This window comes from Microtus pennsylvanicus, chromosome 11, assembly GCF_037038515.1.
Source record: "Microtus pennsylvanicus isolate mMicPen1 chromosome 11, mMicPen1.hap1, whole genome shotgun sequence".
In the NCBI taxonomy this organism is placed as follows: Eukaryota; Metazoa; Chordata; class Mammalia; order Rodentia; family Cricetidae; genus Microtus; species Microtus pennsylvanicus.
Genome location: NC_134589.1, coordinates 44,300,676 through 44,323,980, shown reverse-complemented (window position 1 = coordinate 44,323,980; position 23,305 = coordinate 44,300,676). Strand labels below are relative to the sequence as shown.

The 23,305-nt window shown below is 42.2% G+C and overlaps 1 protein-coding gene across 1 annotated transcript in view; it reads right to left on the bottom strand.

Annotated features, from left to right (window-relative positions):
- The window catches only part of Efcab5 (EF-hand calcium binding domain 5), a 107,859-nt gene that overhangs the window by 28,043 nt on the left and 56,511 nt on the right, over nt 1–23,305 (bottom strand). Inside the window, exons 14-20 of the mRNA XM_075941798.1 lie at nt 18,148–18,437; nt 15,631–15,800; nt 14,471–14,699; nt 9,997–10,149; nt 3,968–4,068; nt 1,797–2,050; nt 43–329 (exon numbers count right to left, since the gene is read on the bottom strand). Of these exons, the coding sequence (XP_075797913.1) occupies nt 43–329; nt 1,797–2,050; nt 3,968–4,068; nt 9,997–10,149; nt 14,471–14,699; nt 15,631–15,800; nt 18,148–18,437 (1,484 nt within the window). The remainder of the gene's footprint in view (nt 1–42; nt 330–1,796; nt 2,051–3,967; nt 4,069–9,996; nt 10,150–14,470; nt 14,700–15,630; nt 15,801–18,147; nt 18,438–23,305) is intronic.

Sequence of the window (23,305 nt, the reverse complement as noted above, 5' to 3'; positions counted from 1 at the left end):
AAAAAAAAGCTCCAAAACTCACAAAAAGACACCCCAACTCACAAACTTCCACTTTTCCCACTGCTCCAAGTCACGGGAAGATTCTATCTCCTGCTGAGAAAACAAGATCACTCCTTTCAGGATGTCATGCACAAGGACCACATTGGCTTCTATATCCTGGGACTCGAGGTCCTGGAAGTACGTCGAGTCCGTGTGAGGTTTGTGCTCATACAGCAGCAATGACACAAAGTCCATGGACGTGAGGAGCTGGAGGCATTCCCGAAGCTCCTGCAGCATGGTGCGGAAGAAGAGAATTCCTGCCCGCGTGACTTCTCCCATCTTCTCCATCTCTGCAATTACACACATTCTAATTGCATATACTATTCTTACACAGGATTCTGTGAATCACAGGATTCTGGGATTATATTTATAATATAAATATATTATATTTATAATATAAATTATAAAATAGTATGAACTATTTTTTTCAGGCAAAAGAGAACCATGTCTCATGATTATAAGCAATGTTGGTTTCTCTAATCATGAAATAAAAAGCAAAAATAGAATTATATTTGATGGAATTAAAAACTGAAAAAACCTTTAAAAATCTGAGTTTTATAGTTAGGATTTAGTTTGAAGACTATAATTATATTGTCCTTTGAATATATATGTAACACATATATATGTTTGTACATATACTCACACGTACTCTTTTGTGGGACTAGGACCGATCCCTACTTCTTTGGTGAGACATAGGAATTAAAGGAATAGAGTTCTTGTTCTTGTTGGCCCTGGTACCACAGACCTATAATCCCAGCTATGTGGAAGGCTGAGGCTGGGGGATTTTGAGTTCAAGGTGTTCCATAAACTTTATAGTACGTTCAAGGCTGGCTTGGACGATGTAGTGAAACTTTGTCTCAAAATAAAAATTAAAAATAGGACTAAGGGGGGCTGGAGAGATGGCTCAGCGGTTAAGAGCATTGCCTGCTCTTCCAGAGGTCCTGAGTTCAATTCCCAGCAACCACATGGTGGCTCACAACCATCTGTAATGAGGGCTGGTGCCCTCTTCTGGCCTTCAGGCATACACACATTGTATACATAATAAATAAATAAATATTTTAAAAATAGGACTAAGGACATAGCTTAGTGGTAGAGAGCCTGTTTTGTCTCTGGAGTTAATCCCAGGGTTTCAGACAGAAGCTGTTAGGTCTCAGGATCTGCACACACTGAACACTTACAGGACGTGGTTTTTGTTTTTCTTTCCCCCCTTCCCTCCTTTATTTTCTTTATCATCTTAAGTGATCCTCCTGCATTAGCCTCTCAGTAGCTGGGATCACAGGCTGCTGTCGCCACACTTGGCCTTCTTGTATCACACCCTATATAACAGCTACAAATCGGTCCACTTTAATCCCACGCACTGTGACTAAATCTATTCAATTCACTCTAGCTGAGGGGTTTTTGCAAGCCTTCTTCTCAGCCACTCTCTAAGACGATGTTGTGCTAAGAGTAGCCTAGGGTACATAGAGTCACGAGGACTCGGGGACTGGTCTTGGCCCAGCCAGTGGCTTGTTATTGAACCTTGGAAAAAAGCACTTTAGGTTTGTAGGTTTCAGCTCTTTAATCTGTAAAGTAAGATGTTCAAATTAACCCAAAACCTAGCTAGGGTTATAGACCATACATACCCATCAGGGAAGCCTGCACAAGGGCATTTTTTCACATGGAAAGATCTACATAGTGGAAACTACGGCCTTCACCTCAGTATCTGTGATTCCCTCCCAGCAAAGCACACCTCCAGACTGTTAGCATAGCCACGATACCTATGACCTCATTCTTCATGATTTCTCCAGAGAATTCGCCCAGTATTTCATCAGAGGCATTTTGGATTATCTTCGTCATTTTCTGCAGATCTTTGTACTCTTGATACACCAGCATCCTTGTTTGGCCAATGTTAACATCGAGGACTCCCATAGCTTCTCTTGTTCTTTCGCGAAGCGGAATTACAATGTGGGTTTCTCCACTGGTAGAAGCCAAAATAACTTCTGAAGTGTCTATGCACTTAAAGAGGAAATCTCTGAAACCAAACCAAATACGTACAGGCCCATTACACGCCGGCCTGCTCACAACATTCCACCACGAGACTCAATTTCTCTCTTACGTCTTCCTTGCCCCAGTGCGCCCACCATTGCTCTTTCATCTGCCTGGACTGCCGCGCCCGTCAGTTTCACACGGCTGTCCCTTGGCTCAGCTCAGTTGGACGTTTCTCTTCATGAACGACCCTTCAGCAGAGAGCCTTCCCTGACAAGTGTTTGGGTGGATGCTTCACTTTAGCCCCTGGCATCCATATACCCAAAGAATCTGGTACATTTGGATGGAAAGTTCCATTCCAAGCCCCCTCCCCTGGGAGTCGCCTCAGTCCAGACTCCAGCTCCGAGAAAGCCCGACAAATGATGACCCCTCCCCAGAGATGCTCAAGACCATTCCCATGGGGCATTTAAACTGCCCCCCAAAACAAACACATGGTTTCCTGGTCTTCCCTTCCTCGTCTCCTCTCTGGCGGGCTGGAAGGCCACCAGGGAGCATTGGTACCCATTAAACCCGTTTGATTTGGTCTGATTTTGATTATTGCGTCTGTGGAGAGGTTTATGGGGTGCAGAGACTTCAACAATCTCACCTCAGGTAGCAGCCCCAGGTCGTTCTGCTTCACTGCTAACACAGGGTAGCTGCAGTTATCTGAAGGTGGCTTGTTTGTTTGGCTGTTTTTTAATGTACTGAAAGTCTAAAAGATGTTAAGTAAATGCTGGAAGGCTCCCTAAAAGCAGTGCTCACTGGAGAAACCAGGGGACTGAGGAAGCAGGGTTAGGCAGATTGGGAAAATCTAAGGAAGTGCAGATCCAGTCTGTCCAGTCTAGCCCCAAGGAGGAGATCTCAGATGTCCACTATACCAAAGACTAAGTCTTATTTTGAGGCGTGTGTGCGTGTGCATGTGTGTGCATGTGTGTGCATGTGTGTGCGTGTGTGTGCGTGTGTGCGCGCGTGTGTGCGTGTGTGTGTGCATGTGTGTGTGCGCGTGTGCACGTGTGTGTGCGTGTGTGCGCGTGTGTGTGCATGTGTGTGAGTGTGTGCACGTGTGTGTGCATGTGTGTGCGTGTGTGTGCATGTGTGTGTGCGTGTGTGTGCATGTGTGTGTGCATGTGTGTGTGCATGTGTGTGCGTGTGTGTGCATGTGTGCGCGCGTGTGTGCATGTGTGTGTGCATGTGTGTGCGTGTGCATGTGTGCGTGTGTGTGCGCATGTGTGTGTGCATGTGTGTGCGTGTGTGTGCGTGTGTGTGCATGTGTGTGTGCGTGTGTGCATGTGTGTGTGTGCATGTGTGTGCGTGTGTGCGTGTGTGTGTGTGCGTGTGTGTGCGTGTGTGTGCATGTGTGTGTGCGCGTGTGTGCGTGTGTGTGCATGTGTGTGTGCATATGTGTGTGTGTGTGCGTGTGTGTGCGTGTGTGTGCATGTGTGTGCGTGTGTGTGTCCCAGCACTACTCTGTCATTGGCTGCCAGCTGCTCTAGGTGTATGGTGGGGATCTGGGGTGGGAGAGTTCAGGGAAATCTTGGGTAACTCCTAAGGGGCTCTAATCACTTAAGGGCCCTTCCTTAGAGAAAGTTTCTGGCAGGGAAGCTGCAGCAGTGGCCAGAGGCATGCTGGGGAGCCGAGCAGGGTGGCTGCGATGCCTGCTTCAGTGAGAGACTGAGAGGTTTTTATGGAAATGTAGTAGCCGTCTCCTCCAGTGAGGCAGACGCAGCTCTTTTCCATGTGCTGCCTCTCCTGTTTGCGCTAGAGATGAGAAGAACACATGTATTCTAATCTTCATAGAACTGTGGACAAAATAAGTGTTGTTTGGTAAATTTAAAAAATAATAAACGGGCTATTAGGACAGGTGTGCTAATAAAGGCAGAAGCAGTGTCTTCAGATCCGCGATCATGCCGGGTGTGGCTTATACCTGAAGATGCACGACTTCCTCGAGATGGTTGGGGGTTCTGCAAAGATTTCTGTTGGGCCCAGATACTCTGTAACCATCATTTTGCGTAAAACATAGCCTTCCTGAGAAAGAGAAAGTGATCTCGTTAGAAAGCAGTAATTGGACCTTCTGGGGTGGGATAAAGAGCGGAAAGAAGGGAAGTTTAGGTGAGTTCTGGTTTTAAGGATATTGACATTGTACACATTCTGGGCCATTAAAAAACAATATCCCAAAAGGGAAATTTTAATAAGATTATTTAAATACATAATTTTTTATATTTGAAAAAGCTGTATGTTTAGCTATTTTCTTCTCGTCTGTTTTGTTTTGAGACAGAGTCTCTCTGTGTTACTTTGGTTGGGACTTACTATGTAGACCAGGCTGGCCTTGAATTCATGAAGATCCGTCTGCCTCTGCCTTTCCAGGGCTGGAATTAAAGGCCTGTGTCACCACACTGGGCATTTCTTTTTTTTTAAGATTTATTTTTATTTTTACTTATGTATATCTATGTGTGGGTATGTACCTATGAGTGAAGAGGCCTTCAGAGGCCAGAGGCATCAGATCCCCTGAAGCTGGAGTTACAGGTGATTGTGAGCCATCCGATGTGGGTTCTGGGAATTGAACTCCTGTCCTTTGCGAGAGCAGGATGCATCCTTCACCACTGAGCCACCTCTCAAGCATAAAGTTCGCTTCTTGATAAGATTTTCTTCGTGTGGCTTTTAGGACCCCACTCTCCACTCCCCCCTAGTTCTCCTCCTACCACGCCATGATTTTTTCTCATTCTCCTCGTTCATCTTTACTTCCCTTACTTCTAAGCAGTTTTCAACTTTTAGCCTCTTCAATGTACGTCACAACCTCCAAATGTAGTGGCCGGGGGAGTCACATAAAATTTCATCATTAAATGTTTCTGGATGTGCAACGACCTACAATTAGCTAAGAATCAAAATGACTGAGATGTTTCCAGCAGCCTTTGCCCATTTGCATCATGTGACACGGAACATGTGCACCGTGTCATGCCATACCTCACCAAGGAGCACTGCCTGAGACACCCTGGCTCAGATTCAAGACTACTGTGTCATTAACCACAGTTACTTCCTTATATACACAGAATAATCTGCTTACAGAAGGGTAATGGTTGGATTGGAGAAAACAAAGACTTATTTATGTATGTGTCTATCTCTCATATATTATACCACGACCTAGCTTTCCCTCCCTTCTCTGCTCCCTGTCCCTCCCTGTCACCTTCCCTCTCCTCCAGATCCATTCCTCCTTCATTTCCTTTCAGATAAGGACAGGCCACCCAGGGATATAAACCAAACATGACATATCAAGGTGCAATAAAACTGGGCACCTCCCTTAATATTAAGGCTGGATAAGGCAACTTAGTAGGAGAAAAAGGATCCTAAAAGCAGGCAAAAGAGTCAGATACAGCCCCCACCCCCCCTGTTAGGAGTGCCACAAGAAGACCAAGCTACAGAACCATAATATATATATGCAGAGGGCTTAGGTCAGACCCATGCAGGCTCCCTGATTGTTGGTTCAATCTCTTTTAGGCCCTGTGGGCACTGAATGGTTGGTTCTGTGTGTTTTCTTGTGGTGTCCTTGACCCCTTGATGGGGTCGTTTGCATTACAGAAGCTTTTCAGTTTCATGAGGTCTCATTTATTAATTGTCCATTCTAGTGCCTGAGGTAACAGGAAGTTGTCTCCTGTGCCAATGCATTCAAGGCTATTCCCCACTTTCTCTTCTGTCAGGTTCAGTGTATCTGGTTTTATGTTGAAGTCTTCTATCTACTTGGACTTGAGTTTTGTGCAGCGTGATAGATATGGATCTATTTTCATTCTTCTACATGCTAAAATTCAGTTGGACCAGAACCATTTGTTGAAGATGCTTTCTTTTTTCCATTGTATATTTCTGATATCTTTATATCTGCTTTTATGCCAATACCATGCAGTTCTTATTACTGTAGCGCTGTAGTACAGTTTGAAATCAGGGGTGGTAAAACCTCCAGAAATTCTTTTATTGTACAAGACTGAAACAAAGACTTTAAGTATTTCTCTCCCATTATTCCTTGGCATACAAGGATTGAATTAGTGTATCATGGATTATGTTGTGTTAGAATATTTGATTTTAGAAATTGCTTTTTCGAGGGGGAGAAGGGTGGGAGGAGGGGGAGAAGGGTGGGAGGAGGGGGAGGGAAATGGGAGGCCAGGAGGAGGTGGAAACTTGTTTTTTTTTCTTCCTTTTCTCAATAAAAAAAACCACACACACAAATTAAAAAAAAAAGAAATTGCTGTTTGAATTGCTCATTTGAGTTTCATAAAAATTGTTACATGAATTTTAATTTGGGAATAGGACGCAATTATCAACAAACGTCTGCCTTTAGTACTTGGAATAAAGTAGCGTTTTTAGAATTGATGGTTATAAAATCAACACCTCAATCAATTCTGAAAACTATTGAAGATGTTCTCTATACTACAGCATCAAATCTTCAGCCAAGATTCTAATTCTTTATTTAAAGTAACCAAACACATCCATCTAACTAGTTTACAATTTCCTTTTTCTTTCATAATTTTTCATAAGATTATAACAAAAGAATCTTTAAAAATAAATTTATTATTGGATTTGTAAACCTATTTTTCATATTTATCGGGTTATATAAAAAAATCTTGGGCAAAAGGAGGTTACAAATGGAAAATACTTAAGAAGCCATATTGGAGGCTGTGGGTCATGACCGATTTGGGGGTAAAGTGACCCCGTCCTAGGGGTCACTTAAAACCATTAGAAAACACAGATAAGTATGATGGATAACAGTAGCAAAATTATAGTTATGAAATAGCAATGAAAATAATTTTGTGGCTGGGGTCACCACAGCATGAGGAACTGTCTTAAACAGTGAAGCAGGAGGAAGATTGAGCAGCACTGCTCTAGGGGAAGCTGGTGGGAACCTCCTTGCTGAAGCCGGAAGCTGGTCATGGTCTGAAGCTCTGCTAGGCCTCCCTTACCCTTAACAGAGCCTTTGAGATTTCTGAAAAGTGTTTTCCAGATTATGTTTGAAATTAAAACTAAGACATGTTGCTAAGAACACATGATGTGGGACTCCCTTCTGTATGCTATGAATATGTTTTATTACCATTGGTTATTAAAGAAGCTGTTTTGGCCAATGACTTAGTAGAGTAAAGCCAGGCAGGAAATTCAAACAGAAATACAGAGAGAAAGTAGGCAGAGTCAAGGAGATGCCATGTAACTGCCAAAGGAGATGGTTGTGGGAACCTTACCCGGTAAGCCACAGCCTTGTGGCGATAGACAGAATAATAGAAATGGGTTACTTTATGATGTAAGAGTTATCCCATAGAATCTTGAGCCATTGAGCAAACAGTGTTGTAATTAATGTAGCTTCTGTATGATTATTTGGGTCTGGGCTACCTGGAAAAGGCGGAGCAGTCTCTGCCTACAAACACAGAGGCAGGGATAAAATACTGACAACTGGTAGTGAAATGACTTTACCAAATTAGCAAGATCATTGTTACCCCACTCAAGCACCCAACTGCTCACTCAACAATTCCACCTAGAGATCCAACAGATATTTCAAATTATTATTATTGTTTGTTTTTTTCAAGACAGGGTTTCTCCGTGTAACAGTCCTAGCTGTCCTGGAACTAGCTCCTGTAGACCAGGCTGACATCGAACTCACAGAGATCCATCTGCCTCTGCCTCCAAAGTGCTGGGATTAAAGGCGTGCGCCACCACTTCCTGGCTTCAAATTATATTTAAAACCCCCTTGGAACCAGGCATGGTGGCACATGCCTTTAATCCCAGCACTTGAGAGGTAGAGGGGAGCAAATATCTGAGTTTGAGGCCAGCCTGGTACAAAATGAGTTCCAGGACAGCCAGGGCTACACAGAGAAACCCTGTCTTGAAAAGGAAAAGAAAAGAAAAAAAAACACCCTTTTTTGAAGGGGGGAGGCTGGTGAGATGGCTCAGTGAGTGTAGGAACTTGGCACCTGCTGCTACGCCTGATAACCTGAGTTTGATTCCTGCGACCCGCGTGGTTAGGAGAGAACCAGTTTCTGAGAGCTGTTGTGGTCTCTGCCTTGCTATGCCATCACTAAGACCTCGATTCAAGGCAGACTGCCTTTCCCCTAACCTTTCAGCATGGTCTTTTCATGCTATAAACGGCCCTGTGCAGATGGACCGTGGTCCTCGTGGTTTTGCCCATGTTGTCACGATACTAAAATTAAACACTGGAAGCTCATGCTTCTTGTTGACTGACTTGGCTATTTTGGCCATTTGCCCTAGATGCTTTATTTCTCAAAACCCTGAAAAAATGCTTCTAAATCTTTCTCAGACCCCACTTTGGCCTTTCTGGGGTGGTAGCCTGATAGGTGGAGTGGATTGCTTTAGGTATGAGGGTAACTGAAAGTTCCTACTCCTATCCCCAATCTACCCCCCAGGAATGATGCAGAGACAAGATATCCTCAGCATCTCTACCAAGCATCAAGAGTACTGTGCGTCTGCTCTCTATTCCCAAAGCCTCAGCAGCTTGGCCAAGCCATGGAGAGAGGAAAACGGGGGCCTCATTTCTTTCCTTTCCTTGACCAGGTCTCACTATATAGCTCAGACTGACTTTGAACTCACAATTCTTTTGCCTCAGTCTCTGAAGTCCTGGGACTGTGAACATGAACCATCATATCTGGCCTTAATTACTTTTAAAGATGTTGCCTTTTCATCCAGCCCCATGGTGTGGAAAACTCTAAAGCTAAGGATGAGTAGAAAGAAGCAAAGCAAACCTGGACCAAGCTTTCATTATACAGACAAGGAGCCTTTAAATGTTTATTGCTATGACGTAATTTGTCTGAGAGCGGCATTCTCCCCGCTTCCTCCTTGACTCAGATGATTCTGGCATGTGCTGCCTCCTTGGCCGCTGGATGCATCCCAGGATGAGTCAGAACAAGTTTTCCTTCGTAGGTTTCAAAATTAAAGCTTAAAAATAAAGTTATAATTCATGTGCACGTACGTGCGCCTGCTTATCTGTAGGTGTGCGGGTGCCCACAGAAGGAGGCTGTGGAACCCTGGGAACTGGAGTTATGGGCAGTTGTGACCCACCTGATATGGGTGCTGGGAATTGAACCCAGGTCTTCTGCAAGAATAATAAGTGCACGTAACCACTGAGTTGTCTGTTCAGCTCACCCAAATTGGAATATTTATTTATTTTATAATATTTAGGGGTGTGTGCATGCATGAGCTCATGTGTACCATGTGCATGCAGCAGCCTATGGAGGCCAGAGGAGGGTATTGGATCTCCTGGAACTGGAATTACAAATGGTTGCAAGAGGCTTCATGGTTGCTGGGAACTGAACCTGGATCCTCTGCAAGAGCAGCCAGTGTTCTTAACCACTGAGCCATCTTTCCAGCCCCACCCTCCAAATGCTGGACCTTTTAAATTGAATCTTTTTCCTAAGTATCTTACTTGCCTTAAGGAGAAAGTCTATCTTCAGGAGGTCCTGGATCTGGTCATACTGGAAACCAACTAAATTCTCACTCACTGTCTTTCTCACCTACATGTGTGCGTGTACGGGTTATGTGTGCCACATGTGTGGTGGTCAGAAGACAAATCTCTATAGTTGATTCTCTCCTACGACCATGTCAGATCCGGGGATCAAACTCATCAGACCTGCAAAAAAGTGTCTGAACCCTCTGAGCCACTTCCCCAACTGACTTGTTCTTTCTTCATTTTGTTCAAGCAATACTCCCTTTTGCCTAAGGCAATTTGTAATAGATTCTTCTTATGTGCAACCAAGAGTTTTGAGTTGGGGGGGGGAGATCAAAATTTTATTTGCTTGTTTCTTTTTGTGTGTGTGGTTCCGGGACCAAACCTGGAGCCTTGAGCATGCTAGTAAGTGATCTTCCACTGAGCCACATCCCTGATGGAGATCACTCTTCAGTGTTAGCGAGATATTAATATTTAATAACTGTGTAATATTGAGAAGGTCTATATGGCCTGATTTTGCCTACCTGCTCTGAGCTAGGTTCAATCAGGTACGTAGTGATGGAGCTGATGCCAGACGTGATGCTGAAGAGCCACCTGATGCCAGTGATCACAGTGTGCAGGACATGCTCCCTGCTGTGCACATAGTGATAGGCAGTGCTGAAAGCATTTGCAACGCCCTGTGAAGATAGATAATTCAACCTGTGTTTTTTAAAATTACAAAGTGGTCACTAAGAATCGTCTCTTAAATCTATGATCAACAAATTAGTTAAAATCAGTACCCAGGAGGTATTCTGAGATTCTGTTACACAAAAAGGATCATCAAGACACTAAAAGTGTAGAGAGGACCATATAACTGTTTATACTTTACGAAAGATATGTGCTGTCAGAAGAAGATAAACGTAGAAAGGAAAAGTCATTTTATTATTATTATTATTATCATTATTGTTGTTGTTATTGAGATGGGTTCTCATTATGTGGCTCTGCCTGTCTAGCCTAGAACTTGCTACAGACCAAGCTGACCTTGAACTCATAGAGATCCACCTACCTCTGCCTCTCAATTTCTGGAATTAACCTGACTCCCAATATTAATTTTTTTGTATCTATGACCTTTACCATCAGGTCAACAGAACAGAATATGTTTGGTTTCAAGACTTACAAATGCTAATCACACATTCTTCCTATAAGTAAAAGACTGTTCCATAGAGAGGGGGTAGATGGGAAGTCCATAAATCCCAGTTGTGGCCTTGTCAAAAACCTTTAGGATGGCCAGGCAGTGGTGGTGCATGCCTTTAATCCCAGCACTTGGGAGGCAGAGGCAGGAGGATCTCTATGAGTTCGAGGCCAGCCTGGTCTACAAGGGCTAGTTCCAGGACAGGCTCCAAAAGCTACAAAGAAACCCTGTCTCAAAAAATCAAAAAATAAATAAACAAACCAAAAACAAAACAAAACAAAACAGAAAACTGTAGGATGATTCCTTGATAGGGGAACCACTTTGAGACTGGATGAGACATGATAAATCTTGTTGGCTTATGACTTATTATTATACGCCTTTCATATGGATAGATAGAGATTTATATTATAGTTTGGTTGTTGATCCAAAGGAACTTATAAAATTGACAAATGCCTTTTATCTGCTCAAAAATAGAACCAAAAAATAATCTTTAGCTAACTTGTGCACACCACACATTCCATAATTGTGTTAATATAGATATATATGTTATCTTTAAAAGTTTGTATGTGTTTTCAGAAAAAAAGAGGACCAGGGACCAATAAAGACAAGTATCCCAAGTGATTCAGCCTCTCAGAATGCCTCTGTTGCAGTTTCCTCAAAATTCTGCATCCAGAACAGCTTCAAAACTGCTAGCTGAGAGGGTCCAGACCACAGACTACTCTATCCAGGACTTCAGATAAGCTCTATACTTTCCCATCACAAGGAGACTGGACAAGAAATGTTACAGCTAGTTTTCCCAGGGCTTGATCATTATCCAAGTTTTCTCAGGGTTCCCTAAAGACAATGGGAAACAGTCTAAAGAACATGACACTCACATTCCCCAGAGGTGGGGAGGTTATTTTTGGTCATTTGGTGGGGTATAGATGCTTGTCATTATTTAGGGGGGTTGGTAACAAATTGTTATTGGTAATGGTCAGAAAAAAAGCTAAACAAAGGATATTAGATTTAAGAACCTCTTTCTGAAGGGGGAAAAGGGGAACTATAATATAGAAATGATAGAATAAAAGGGAATATTATTAAATCTACATTTAAACAAAAAACAACTAATAATCTCAAATATTTTACATTGTTATGGATTTTTGTATATTGATACAAATTTAAGATTATTTTTGTTATACTGTATAGATTTTTCTATTCTTGTTTTAGGTATTATACCTATGCAGCTTATTTAAAAATGTAATGCAAAGTTCTAGTACTTGAAAGCTATTTAAAATAATTAAGAAATACAGGTTAGTAGTTAGTCATCTATAATAATAAAACCTGTAGTCATATTAGATATGTTTTCAAGGTGAAACAGAGATACAGTTTAGATTGATAGATGGTCTTCAAATACTTCAGAGACCTACAGAATATGGCATTTAAGATGTTTTAATAACCTAAGGATTTTCATGGCAGTGAGACTTGTCTGCTCCTGGAAGCACCAATTTACTTCAAAAAAGGATGATGGACATCAAAGAACCTCCATATTGAGTTTGCTTTTATTGTGGCAAAGTTAACCACTGGGCAAAAAAATGCCCTTGCCTTGACTGCTGACAGTGTGTTATCCAAACTGGACAAGAAGGACTCAAAATAAAGCAATAGTCGAACTTTGCCAAGACAAGATAAGACAGTCCTTCAAAATTCCTGCTTCAGAGAAAAGTTTGTCAAGATATTCTAGGTTTGTAGGTCAAAGACAGATGTCTCCAAATTACAGCGGAACCATGGTTAACTGTCCAGGAGGCCAGATGTCTATGTTGTTTCTTAGTTTTGAATATTGCTTGCTCTGCATTTCTTGTTTACTTAAATAATTGTATATCCTTCTTAGGTCTCTGATGTGGTTAAAGAGAAGATAATTATAGTTTTACAGTTTTCCTTGTTACAAAATTCAGAAGAGAAACTTACATATGAGTTACAAAGTTTATAAGGTTAAGAAACATAAAAGCTTAAGTTGTTTATCTAAGAAGATTTTTTAAAATCTAAAAAGATATTTTTAGGATGGTAATACAAGTAATGATAGAAAATGGTTTAGGTATAAAACTTTGTACTCACTAAGATAGGATTAATAGCATTACTTTCTCTGAATTTGACATATACAAATAGACTGGATATTGTAAATGTAATTCTTACCTGATAATTGTTCTTACTGTATATAGTTTTATTATGTTAGAGTTAAAGCCTTTCCTTTTTATTTAGACAAAAGGGGGAATATTATGGGATATTTGTACACTGTGTGAGATATATTTGCTGTAATTGGTGTTAATAAAAATCTGAACAGGTAATAGCTAAGCAGGAGGAATAGGCAGTATTTCTGGGGACAGAGAGGACTCTGAGAAGGAGTAAGGCAGAAACATCAAGAGACATAGAGAGGAAACAGGAGGTGCAAAATGGAAGAGCAGTAACACCATGTAATAGAACATAGATCAATACAAATGGGTTAATTTAAGTTATAAGAGCTAGTTAGGAACAAGTCTAAGCTATAGGCTGAACTTTAATATTTAATTAATAAGTCTCTGTGTTATTATTTGTGAGCTGGCGGACTGAAGAAAAATCTTACAACAGACCACAGCATCCATGGCTTTAAATCTATAGCTTTATTGCAATTTCTACCCATAAAATTAGATAAAAATATACCAGCTATTTCACAGTCTGAAATGTGCCTGACATTTTCATGATCTAATTTGAAAACATAAATTCTCAAGAAAGATTTGGGCTTCTTCATTTTCCTCAAAAGTTAGAACACTAAACAAGAACTATAAGGGTGCATATCATGATTTTGTTTCCCTTGTGGAGAGAGCAAAGGAATTGATAGGGAGCACTATAATAAAAACAAACATATTCCTTTCTCCTAGCTTCATTTTTGATGCTGTAAAAAAAAATATATCCTGACAGAACTCAAGAAAGAGAGGGCTAACTCCAGACTGCTGTGCATTGTTGCAGGAACTTAGAGCAGCTAAAGCAGTGGTTCTCAACCTGTGGGGCATGGTCCCTTTGGCAAACCTCTGTCTCCTAAAGCATTTATGTTATGATTCATAACAGTAGCAAATTTTCAGTTATGAAGCAGGATGAAAATAATATATGGTTAGGGTCACCACATCATGAGGACCTGTATTAAAGAGTCACAGCGTTAGGAAGAAGTTATTAAAGGTCAAGAACTGCTGAAAAAGCATCACATGCATGGTCAAGAGTGGAAAGAGAATAAACTTAAGTATCTTTGCTTGCTTGCTGCTATGCTCAACTAGTTTCCTCCTACACTGTTCGGGAGCTCTCTGCCTTTGGAATGGTGCTGCCTACAGATCCCTGCCTTTGAATGGTGCTGACCACAATAGGTTGGGTCTTCCTATAGCAATTAACAACCAAGATAACCTGTACAGACAGGCCCATGGGCTAACCTAATCTACATAATCCCCATGGAGACTCTCTCCCCAGTTAGTCTGGTTGTGTCAAGATAACAGTTAAAGCTACCCAGCACACCCTTCTACATGTTCATTCCTCTTTTGTGGATCTCAGGGGGTTAGTCATTAGTTCTGTTACAAAGCATCATTTTCTCTTCCTATGCTAGTGCTAGGAGAAATATGAACAATATTCCCAGAGAGGCTTGAGTATGGTTGTGTCCAAGTCCTTCACAAATTATAAGGAATATGCCAGAAGGCTGAGAATAAGGGCAACAGAAGAAGCATGGTGACATGGTCTACATAGAGCCTTCCTCTCCTTCCCGGCTTTCGGGGTTGACTTTGAAGACTATAGACAGAGAAGCTCTTGACTACTGCTCTTGTAGACTTCTAACTTACCTGATAGAATTTGATCTCATGAGGTAGGAAGATGTTTATTTCATGAGGATCGCGAAGAGTGTCAACCGCCAGGACCCCAAAGATCCTCATATACACATCCTGAAGAGGCAGAGCCAGGAATGAACCATTATGCTCCTTCTTACTGCGGGAATTATTCCAGAAGAAGATGTTCCCATGGTGCTGAACTTGTGGGACATGGATTGGCTTGCCCTCATCCACTACTGTAAAGCTGTTGAAAAGGGATAAAAAGGATAGGGGAAAGTCACAGGCTTTAGACCAAACCACAGAGAAGACAAAATATAGTCTTCTATAATTCTAAGCATTATATGGAGGGGAGTGGATCAGGTACTATCACCAGTTTAGAGGGTCTGACTTGGAAAAATTAAAAATAAATCTTAGGGCTAGAAGTAGTTCAAAGAAAGAGACCATGTGTGTGGCATGCGTGAGGCATGCACTTCAGTCTCCAGTACCACGAAAGAGAAACAGAAATAAGGAACCAACCATAGATTCTAACAGAGGATCCCAATTATAGAGCCAACATTGTAAAACCGAGCCCCTAAACGGTGAACCATTTCCAGAATGAGAAATGATCTGGTAGGACCAATTAGGATCATGGGACTTGAGTGATGGATCAGCAGTTAAGAGCACTGTTTCTCTTTAGAGGACCTGGGTTCGATCCCCAGAACCCACATGATGGCTCATAACTCTAGTTTCAGGGGATCTGATACTCTCTTCTGGCCTCTACAGGCGCCAGAGATGCAAGTGATGCACAGACAAACATACATCCCAGCAAAATACCCATATACACAAAATAAATAAATTGATAAAAATACAACAACAACAAAAACCACTTAGGACTGGAAGCCCATCAGGTCCCATTCTGGAAGTGCTGGTGACTTAGAGACAGTTCTCTCTTGAGCAAATCACTAAGGTTTAAAGCCAATTCACTTCAGAAGGGAAAAAAAAACTGTTTTAGAAAGATATACCCAGAGCCAGGTATGGTGGCACAAACCTGTAATCCAGACTTGTAAGGTAGAGAGGCAAGAGGATCAGGAGTTCAAGGCTAGCCTTGACTGCATAAGGAGTTGGAGGCCAGCTTGAAGTACATGAGACCCCATCTTTAAAGTGAATAGAAAGAAACGGACTCTTTAAGTTCTTACCTGATTCCCTTCATGTCCCTGTAGAGCACTTTGTTCAGTACAAATGGAGCATCATCTAGGGTACAAGCCACATTCCTCAAGAGAACGTCCCCTCTCTCTGGCAGGAGTATGTTTTCTTCTAAGAGGGAAATGTGGGCACTGATCTTCTTATTTCCATGAGCCTCAGCATCCTGGGATAAGATATTTCTGATCATGGATTTGTATTTGTCAAGGGCTACAGAGATCCCCTAATCCCTTTGCTAGCCTATTTGGGAATCTAGCACCAATAATTTCATTGAATAAATGATGCAGATATTACCAGTCATGGGCAGTGCAAAAAAGACATTGTCCTTCAAACCTGACTTGTATTTAGGGGAATGAGCAACTTATGTGGAGTTAGGTTGCTTTACTAAAAATAAACATAACCCAAACCTCAACAAAACCTCTTAACTCTAATCAAATTAAAGGTTAAAAACTTAGATCCTTTAGAACCACGATCCTAGTGAGGTGAGGGCCTTAGCAAAGCGAGTTGACTCCTGAGGGCGTAGCAAGAGAAGCCTCCAACCTACTCATCTCTCTTCCTCCATCTACACAGGAACGGAAAAGCAAAGCTCCCGAGGATCTGCTCTAAGATTTAAAAAGATTTCTTTATTTTTATGTCATGTGTATGGCTGCTCTGCCTACATGCATGTGTGTGCTCCATGTGCGTGCCTGGTGCCAGCAGAGGCCAGAAGAGGACATTAGCTCTCCTGGAACTGGAGTTACAGGTGATTGTGAGTCACCAGGTGGGTGCTGGCAACTGAAGCTGAGTCCTCTGCAAGAGCAGCAAGTGCACTTAACAGCGGAGCCGTTTTCCAGCCTCAAAGGACATTTTAGGAAAGAGTTTCTCGGAGACGAAGACTTAGAAGATTAGGTTTTACTGTGGCATTCATCCAAGTTTGTTTTTGTTCTTTCTTCTTTCACCCACTCTTTCCTCCCCCACCCCTGTGGCCTCCTTTCTGTTTTCACGCTACATGTGACCCTTCGCATTCGCCTCTCCCTCCTCACCACTTCTTGTTCCCTTCTCGTGGGCTCTCATTCAGTCTCACAGTCGGTATCATTCCTGTGGTGACTCTTCTTGATGTCAACCTGACTACATGTCAAATTAGCCAAAACATAAGATGCTGGCTACACCTGTGAAGGATTTTTCTTGGTTTAATTATTTGAGGGAGAAGACCCACCCTAAGTCTGGATCCTTTGAGGAAGATCTAGCTTAACTCTTGGCCACACTTCTGAGGGCAGCCTATAAACGACATGGAAAAACGAAGCACTGCTCTTTGCCTGCTCGCTCTCACGCTCGCTGGCAAGGTCATTCCTTCACTGGCATTGGAGTCTATTTCTCCGGGATTCCAGTGGAAACTGAAGACCAGTTGAGACATCCAGCCTCATGGACTAAACAGCTACTGGAGCCTTAGGCCTTTCATTGGCAGACAGTCACTGTTGGACTAGCTGGACCACAACCTGTAAGCCATTCTAATACCCCTCCCCCCCACCACACCTTTTGTCTGACACAGGGTCTTTCTATGTAATCCTGGAGCTCAATGTGTAGACCAGGATGGCCTTGAACTCACAAAGATCCTCCTGCCTCTGCCTCCTGGAAGCTGGGATTAAAGGTGTATGCCATCCCACATGTATATATGTGTGTGTGTGCGCGTGTGTGTGTGCATATGTGTGTGCGTGTGTTTGTGCATGTGTGTGTGTGTGTGTATACTGTCAGTTCAGCTTCTCTATAGAACTCTGAGTAACACCATTCCCTTTATTCACAGATACACATTATTAAAAGTTAGGCTCTGCTCATGAGTGAGAACAAGCAATTCTTACCCTTCTGAGTCTGGGTAACACCACTTAATATTTCTAAAATGCTCCATTTTTCTGCAAATGTCATAATTTTGTTTCTCTTTACAGTTAAAATAAACTTTAAATAATTAAAAATTCTTTTTTGATGGGTAAACTATTCTGCAGACATCATGCAAAGTAAATGCAGCCTGCACCCTACTGGCATTTTTCATTACCATTCAATTCTCTAGACTTGGCATATTTGATTCTCAGAACAAATACGTTTCCAGGACATCATTTGTAGCACAAAGAATAAAAACCCAGAGACAGATCTTGGGGTTCAACTGAAAACCAGAAAAGCAAAACAACCAAACTACTAGAGAAGTCTCACCTCTCCCAAGGCTGGACAACTGCAGACTAAGCAGATTTAGCAGTCAGAGCCTCTCCCTCCTCCCATTTTATGTTCCCTCTAGTACTGGGATTAATGAAGAGCTGGGGTTTGAACTCAGAGCCCCACACATGTTAGACACCCTAGCAATGGAACTACATTCCCAGCCCCTCACTTAGGTCTGAGTCATTTATATTTTTTGTAATAAATAAATCATCTGTAGCATTACTCGGTGATTTTTTTTCAAGCAAATTTTATGTGTTCCTCCTATGTAGCCACTGAATATCACATACTGTGAGAACATATTTCCTCTTCCATCACCTTAGAAAGCATACCTGGGTGAGGGCCCTAAAGGTCTCAGTATACACTGGCTCCAGGGACACCCCACTTGTCTCTGCAGCATGTTGGATCTGATGTAGCCATTTCCGTCTTGCACAGTTCCTTAGGCCCTCAGTGTGGCTTCTCTCTAAAGCACCCATCAGGAATTCCACAACACTGTCCAGAACTTGGTCTTCATTGCCCCTGAGTTCAGACACAACCAATTCTATGTACCTCTGAAATTGCTTTGAAGACAATTTGACTTCATGACCAGGATGGGAGTTTGGAAATTGGATGTGCAGTTTAGCTAAAAGACGTAAGTGAGAAACAGAAAATGGACTAAAGTTTACTAACCCGAGAGAAAGCCGAAGCCCTCACATGTATGTTCTATGGAGAAGTGAGTACATTAAAGGAATTTCCGAGCACTGAGACTGGCTTCCTGTATGAATTCAGTATGACTTCTCTATGCTGGCTATGTTTGCTCTTAATTCTACCTCCAGCCAGGTGAATTCCTAGAGCCTATTGTAACTCCTGACTGTTTGTCTTCCCAATCCTATCCTTTTGCTCTTTGGCACTGACCCTTGTGGCCACTCATTTCCATTCCTACTTTTATAACCCCAAATAGATTTTATCACTTTATAGTAGGCTTACTAATAGTAAATGATTCATACATATTTTTAAAACTAAAAACACTACCTGTTGTGTCTCAGGGGTATTGGACTCAACTAGTATCCACAGAGCCCTGGGTTCATTCTCCAGGACACACAATACCACACACACACACACACACACACACACACACACACACCATACATATAATACCACAAATGCACATACACACACCACACACATACAACAGACACATCACAAACACATATAATGCCACAAATATACATACACACACCACACACATACACAAAATACACACATATAGTACCACAAACACACATATACATATTACACACACAACACACACATATAATACCACAAACACACATACATATACAACACACATATACACCACACACATACACATCACATCACACACACATACACACCACACATATACACCACACACACATACACATCACATCACACACACATACATACCACACACACACCACACACTACACACAATACACATCACACACATATAATACCATAAGCATATATACACATCACACATACACACCACACACACACACACACAGCACACAGTGCTTATACATTCCAGGATTTAGGAGGCTAGAGCAGAAAGAGCATAAGGTTTGGAAAAAGCCTGGGCTGCCTGAGATGATCTTGTTTTTCTCAAAAGGCCAAACTAAAGCAACCCACACAGCTTGCGTTATGCAATTCCATGATTCAAGTTCCCTCTTGAATCTAGCCTAGTTTCAAATCATACCTGCCCTCCGTATCATCAAAGAATGGTATTCTCTCCTGCTCATAGTTCCTGACCACGGCTTGCATATGTCTGCATCTGCATCCGCACTTTAAAAAAGCTATTGTTCTACCATATATTATATTCCGGCCATACTTTCCCCTCTCCTCCTCCTAGTCCCTCCCTACCACCTCTCCTATACCCCAGATCTACTCCTTCAAAAGAGGGCAGGCCTCCTGGGGATACCCACCAAACATGCTTGTCAAGGTGCAATGAAACTAGGCCCCTCCCCTCAAAATAAGGCTGGGTAAAGCAACCCAGTCGGAGGAAAAGGGTCCCAAAAGCGACAGAAGAGTTAGAGACAGCCCCCACCCCCATTGCTTTTTTTTTTTTAAAGCAAGGGGCTAGAGAAATAGCTCAGAAGTTTAAGAGTACTGGCTGCTCTTCCAGAGGGCCCAGATTTGATTCCCAGTACCCACATGGCAGCTCACAACCATCTGTAACTCCAGTTTCAGAGGATCTGACACCCTCTTCTAACCTCCAAGGGCACAAGGCATGCATATGGTGTATATGCATATATATGCAAAAATGCCCATAGACATAAAAAATAAAAACTAAGTCCAGTCTAGGACTCTCCAGGCTCAGGACTCTCCAGCCCCTGGACTCTCCAGCCCCAGGACTTGTTTTTTCATTCAACATTAAATTACCAAGTCCATCACGTTATTTGTGTAGCTTTGACTCATTCATCTTAGCCACTGTATTCATTATGTGAGTGAAACATCATTGATTATTTGTTCTCCTGGCAATATGCATTTCATGTATTTTTAATATTTCACTCCTAGAAGCTGCATTATAAGCATTTTGGTACATGCCTCCTGGTGCATCTATGAAAGCATTTTGACATTTATTATACATTAACAAGGCAAACAGATGTGATGGCTTATAATGATTGGTAACCCGATAGGATCAAGAATGACCTTGGTAACGAATCTCTGGGCCTATCTGTGAGGGAGGTTTTAGATTTGGGTTAATTGAGGTGGCAGAGTGCTTTCCTTGAGCTAGATCCCTTGAACTAAAGCAGAAAGAGAAAGTGAGCTGAGCTCCAGCATGCACTTCCTGTTCGCTTCCTGACTGTGGCAGCAACGACAATGTGCCAGCTACCTCCCTCTCCTGACGCCACACTTTCCTCACCGTGATGGCCCATGCCCCAAATTGAGAGTCAAAATAAACCCTCCCTTCTGCATGCTGCTTTGATTAGGTGTTTTTGTCACAGCAGAGGAGAGTAGCTGATAGGGCACATGCCCCTTCCTTCTCAAGTGGGTCCTAGCTTTTCTCCCAAAATGCTTTCCTTGTGCTTTTTCCTTCCCTGTAATGACGAGAACATCCATCCAGTACCGTTTACTTGACAATTCAGAAGCACTGCCTGAACCTGCAATCATTTTGTCATGTGTGAGCTCTTACTTCTGTAGTTAAGCAGCCACTGATTTTCCTCCTAGTGTTTGTAGTTACGGTTCTGCCATGGGGAAACCACTCTCCTTTCATCGCTGCTCGCGGGTTTGAGTGGGATCCATTGTAGCTTTAGAGGTAGAACATGTACTCCAGGGTCATACCAGCCAGGGCATTCCATGTCTCTAGTCAGAGTGGCTGGTTTAGTGTAGAATGACCCCAGGTCTTTTCTGTTTGTTTGTTTTGTTTTTTGTTTTTGTTTTTTTGTTTTGTTTTGTTTTTTGTTTTTAGCAGAATCTCACTATTCAGTCCTAGATAGCCTGGAACTTGCTGCATAGACTAGGCTGGACTTGAACTCCTGGGCGCTAGGGTTAAAGGTGTTTGCCACCATGTCTGAATGTCAGACTTTTTTGCTCGAGTGATTAGGTGGAGGATATTCCATTTCATCCCTGTTGACTTGAATGATCCTGAGATAATGTGAGTCTGACCCCGCTTACCACAAAGAAAAGGGTTGTATGACAACAGGGCCAAAGCAGAGAAGAGAGAGGGCTGGGCTGAAAGCAAGAGAATAAGGGAAGAACTGGACACCTCCTCATTCAGAATTTGAACCCCCAAACCTAGCTGTACTCGGAACTACCTCTGCCTCCTGAGAAACCCGAGAATAGTGCCTTCGGAGAAACGAGCCCATGTATGACTCACATTTTGACTTCTAAACACTACCCTTCAATTAAGAAAAAAAAGCTAAGGTAGTTCCTGGGGAAGCTGATTATTCAGGATGGAAACAGGCGAAGCATAGGATGTACCCGGAAGATCTCATATCAGAAAGCCAAGGAGTGCTCAAGAACAATGGAGACATTAACATGCTAGAGAGAACCGTCTGCATTCCTTTAAAAAGAGAAAATACCTACCTGCGTGGTGGTTCAGAAACCCTCCACGTCTAAGAGTCTCAAGAAAAATCATGCTGAGTGCAAAGAAGCCTCACCTAAAAGAGTGTGTCTCATATGATTCTGCTTTCATGAGGCTCTAGACAAGAGAAATTATGGTAGAAAAACCCTCAGTGGTCGCCTTGGGAAAGCCGCATGGGTAAAAGGACATGGAGGAGCTTCCTAAGAAGCACCAACTACACTGCTCATGAATTTACACTTAAAATTTACACACCTAATTTTGTGGGAAGTACATGCATACCTGCGTATTCAGGTAGAAGTGTACATTTCACTTTAAGAGGAATCAAAAATACCAGAAATAGATGGAAAGATAAGGAGTCAACAGAGAGACAAGAAGCCATGGGAAAGTGTTGATGGTCGAGCCTAGGCTGTGGGCGTTTGGGGCCTCTTCACAAGATTCTTTCAGACTGGCGGTTCATTTGAGCATTTTCATAATACAGAGTTGAGAGTGGGAGAGACGAGAGGACATAGAAGCCAGACACAAAGGACTAAATCTGGATCAATATGAGCATGAAAACAATGATAAGATTGGATTATAGCCACAAGAAACTGCCGCATGCTATTATAAACAAAAGGTGGACAGAAGAGAAAAACTTTTATAAAGGTTCAAAGTGCATTTACAAAATACTGCTCATAAACAGAAGAAAGTGACTTTAAAGTAGAAGGGCTCAACAGAAAAATGTTTTGAGAGTTATCATGTATCTCCGATTAGCCTTGAGCTTGCTGTGTAGCTGAGACCAGCCTGATTCTACAGTTTATGAAGTGCTGGGATTCAAACTCAGAGCTTTGTGTCTGTGCGGCAAGTACACTACTTACTGGGCTATATATCCAGCCCAGCATATATCGCTTTAATCAACTGATCAATGTTATCAGCATAGGGTTTCTAATAGAGTTCAATAAGAATAAAATATTGATTATGTGTTCGGATCCTGCCAAAAGATGAATAACCTAGGTTTAACCACAAGGAAACGTCAGACAAACCTGTGGGAAGAGCACACTATAAACAACCAGCTTACAATTTTCTAGAAAACAATTGTAGTTTTATGTCAGCTCGAGGAAGTAAAAATATAAGAAAAAAAAGAAGAAAAGGAAGAGGAAAAAGATCAGTAAAGAGGCTGGGTAATGGTGGTACATGCTTGGATGGAAGGCAGAGGCCGAGGCCGAGGCAGAGGCAGGTGGATCTCTGTGAGTTCAAGGCCAGCCTGGTCTACAGGGCAAGTTCCAGGACAGCCACAGCTACACAGAGAAACCTTGTCTCAAAACCATGCCCCCAAAAGAATCATTACAGAGAATAAAGAATTAGCATACCGAAGAGGAACTTTAGGCCCAGCCAGACTCGATAGTTTAGAACTTAGAAAAGCAGGGAAACTACGAATTCAGGCAATGGTGCTGCAGGTTTGGGAATTG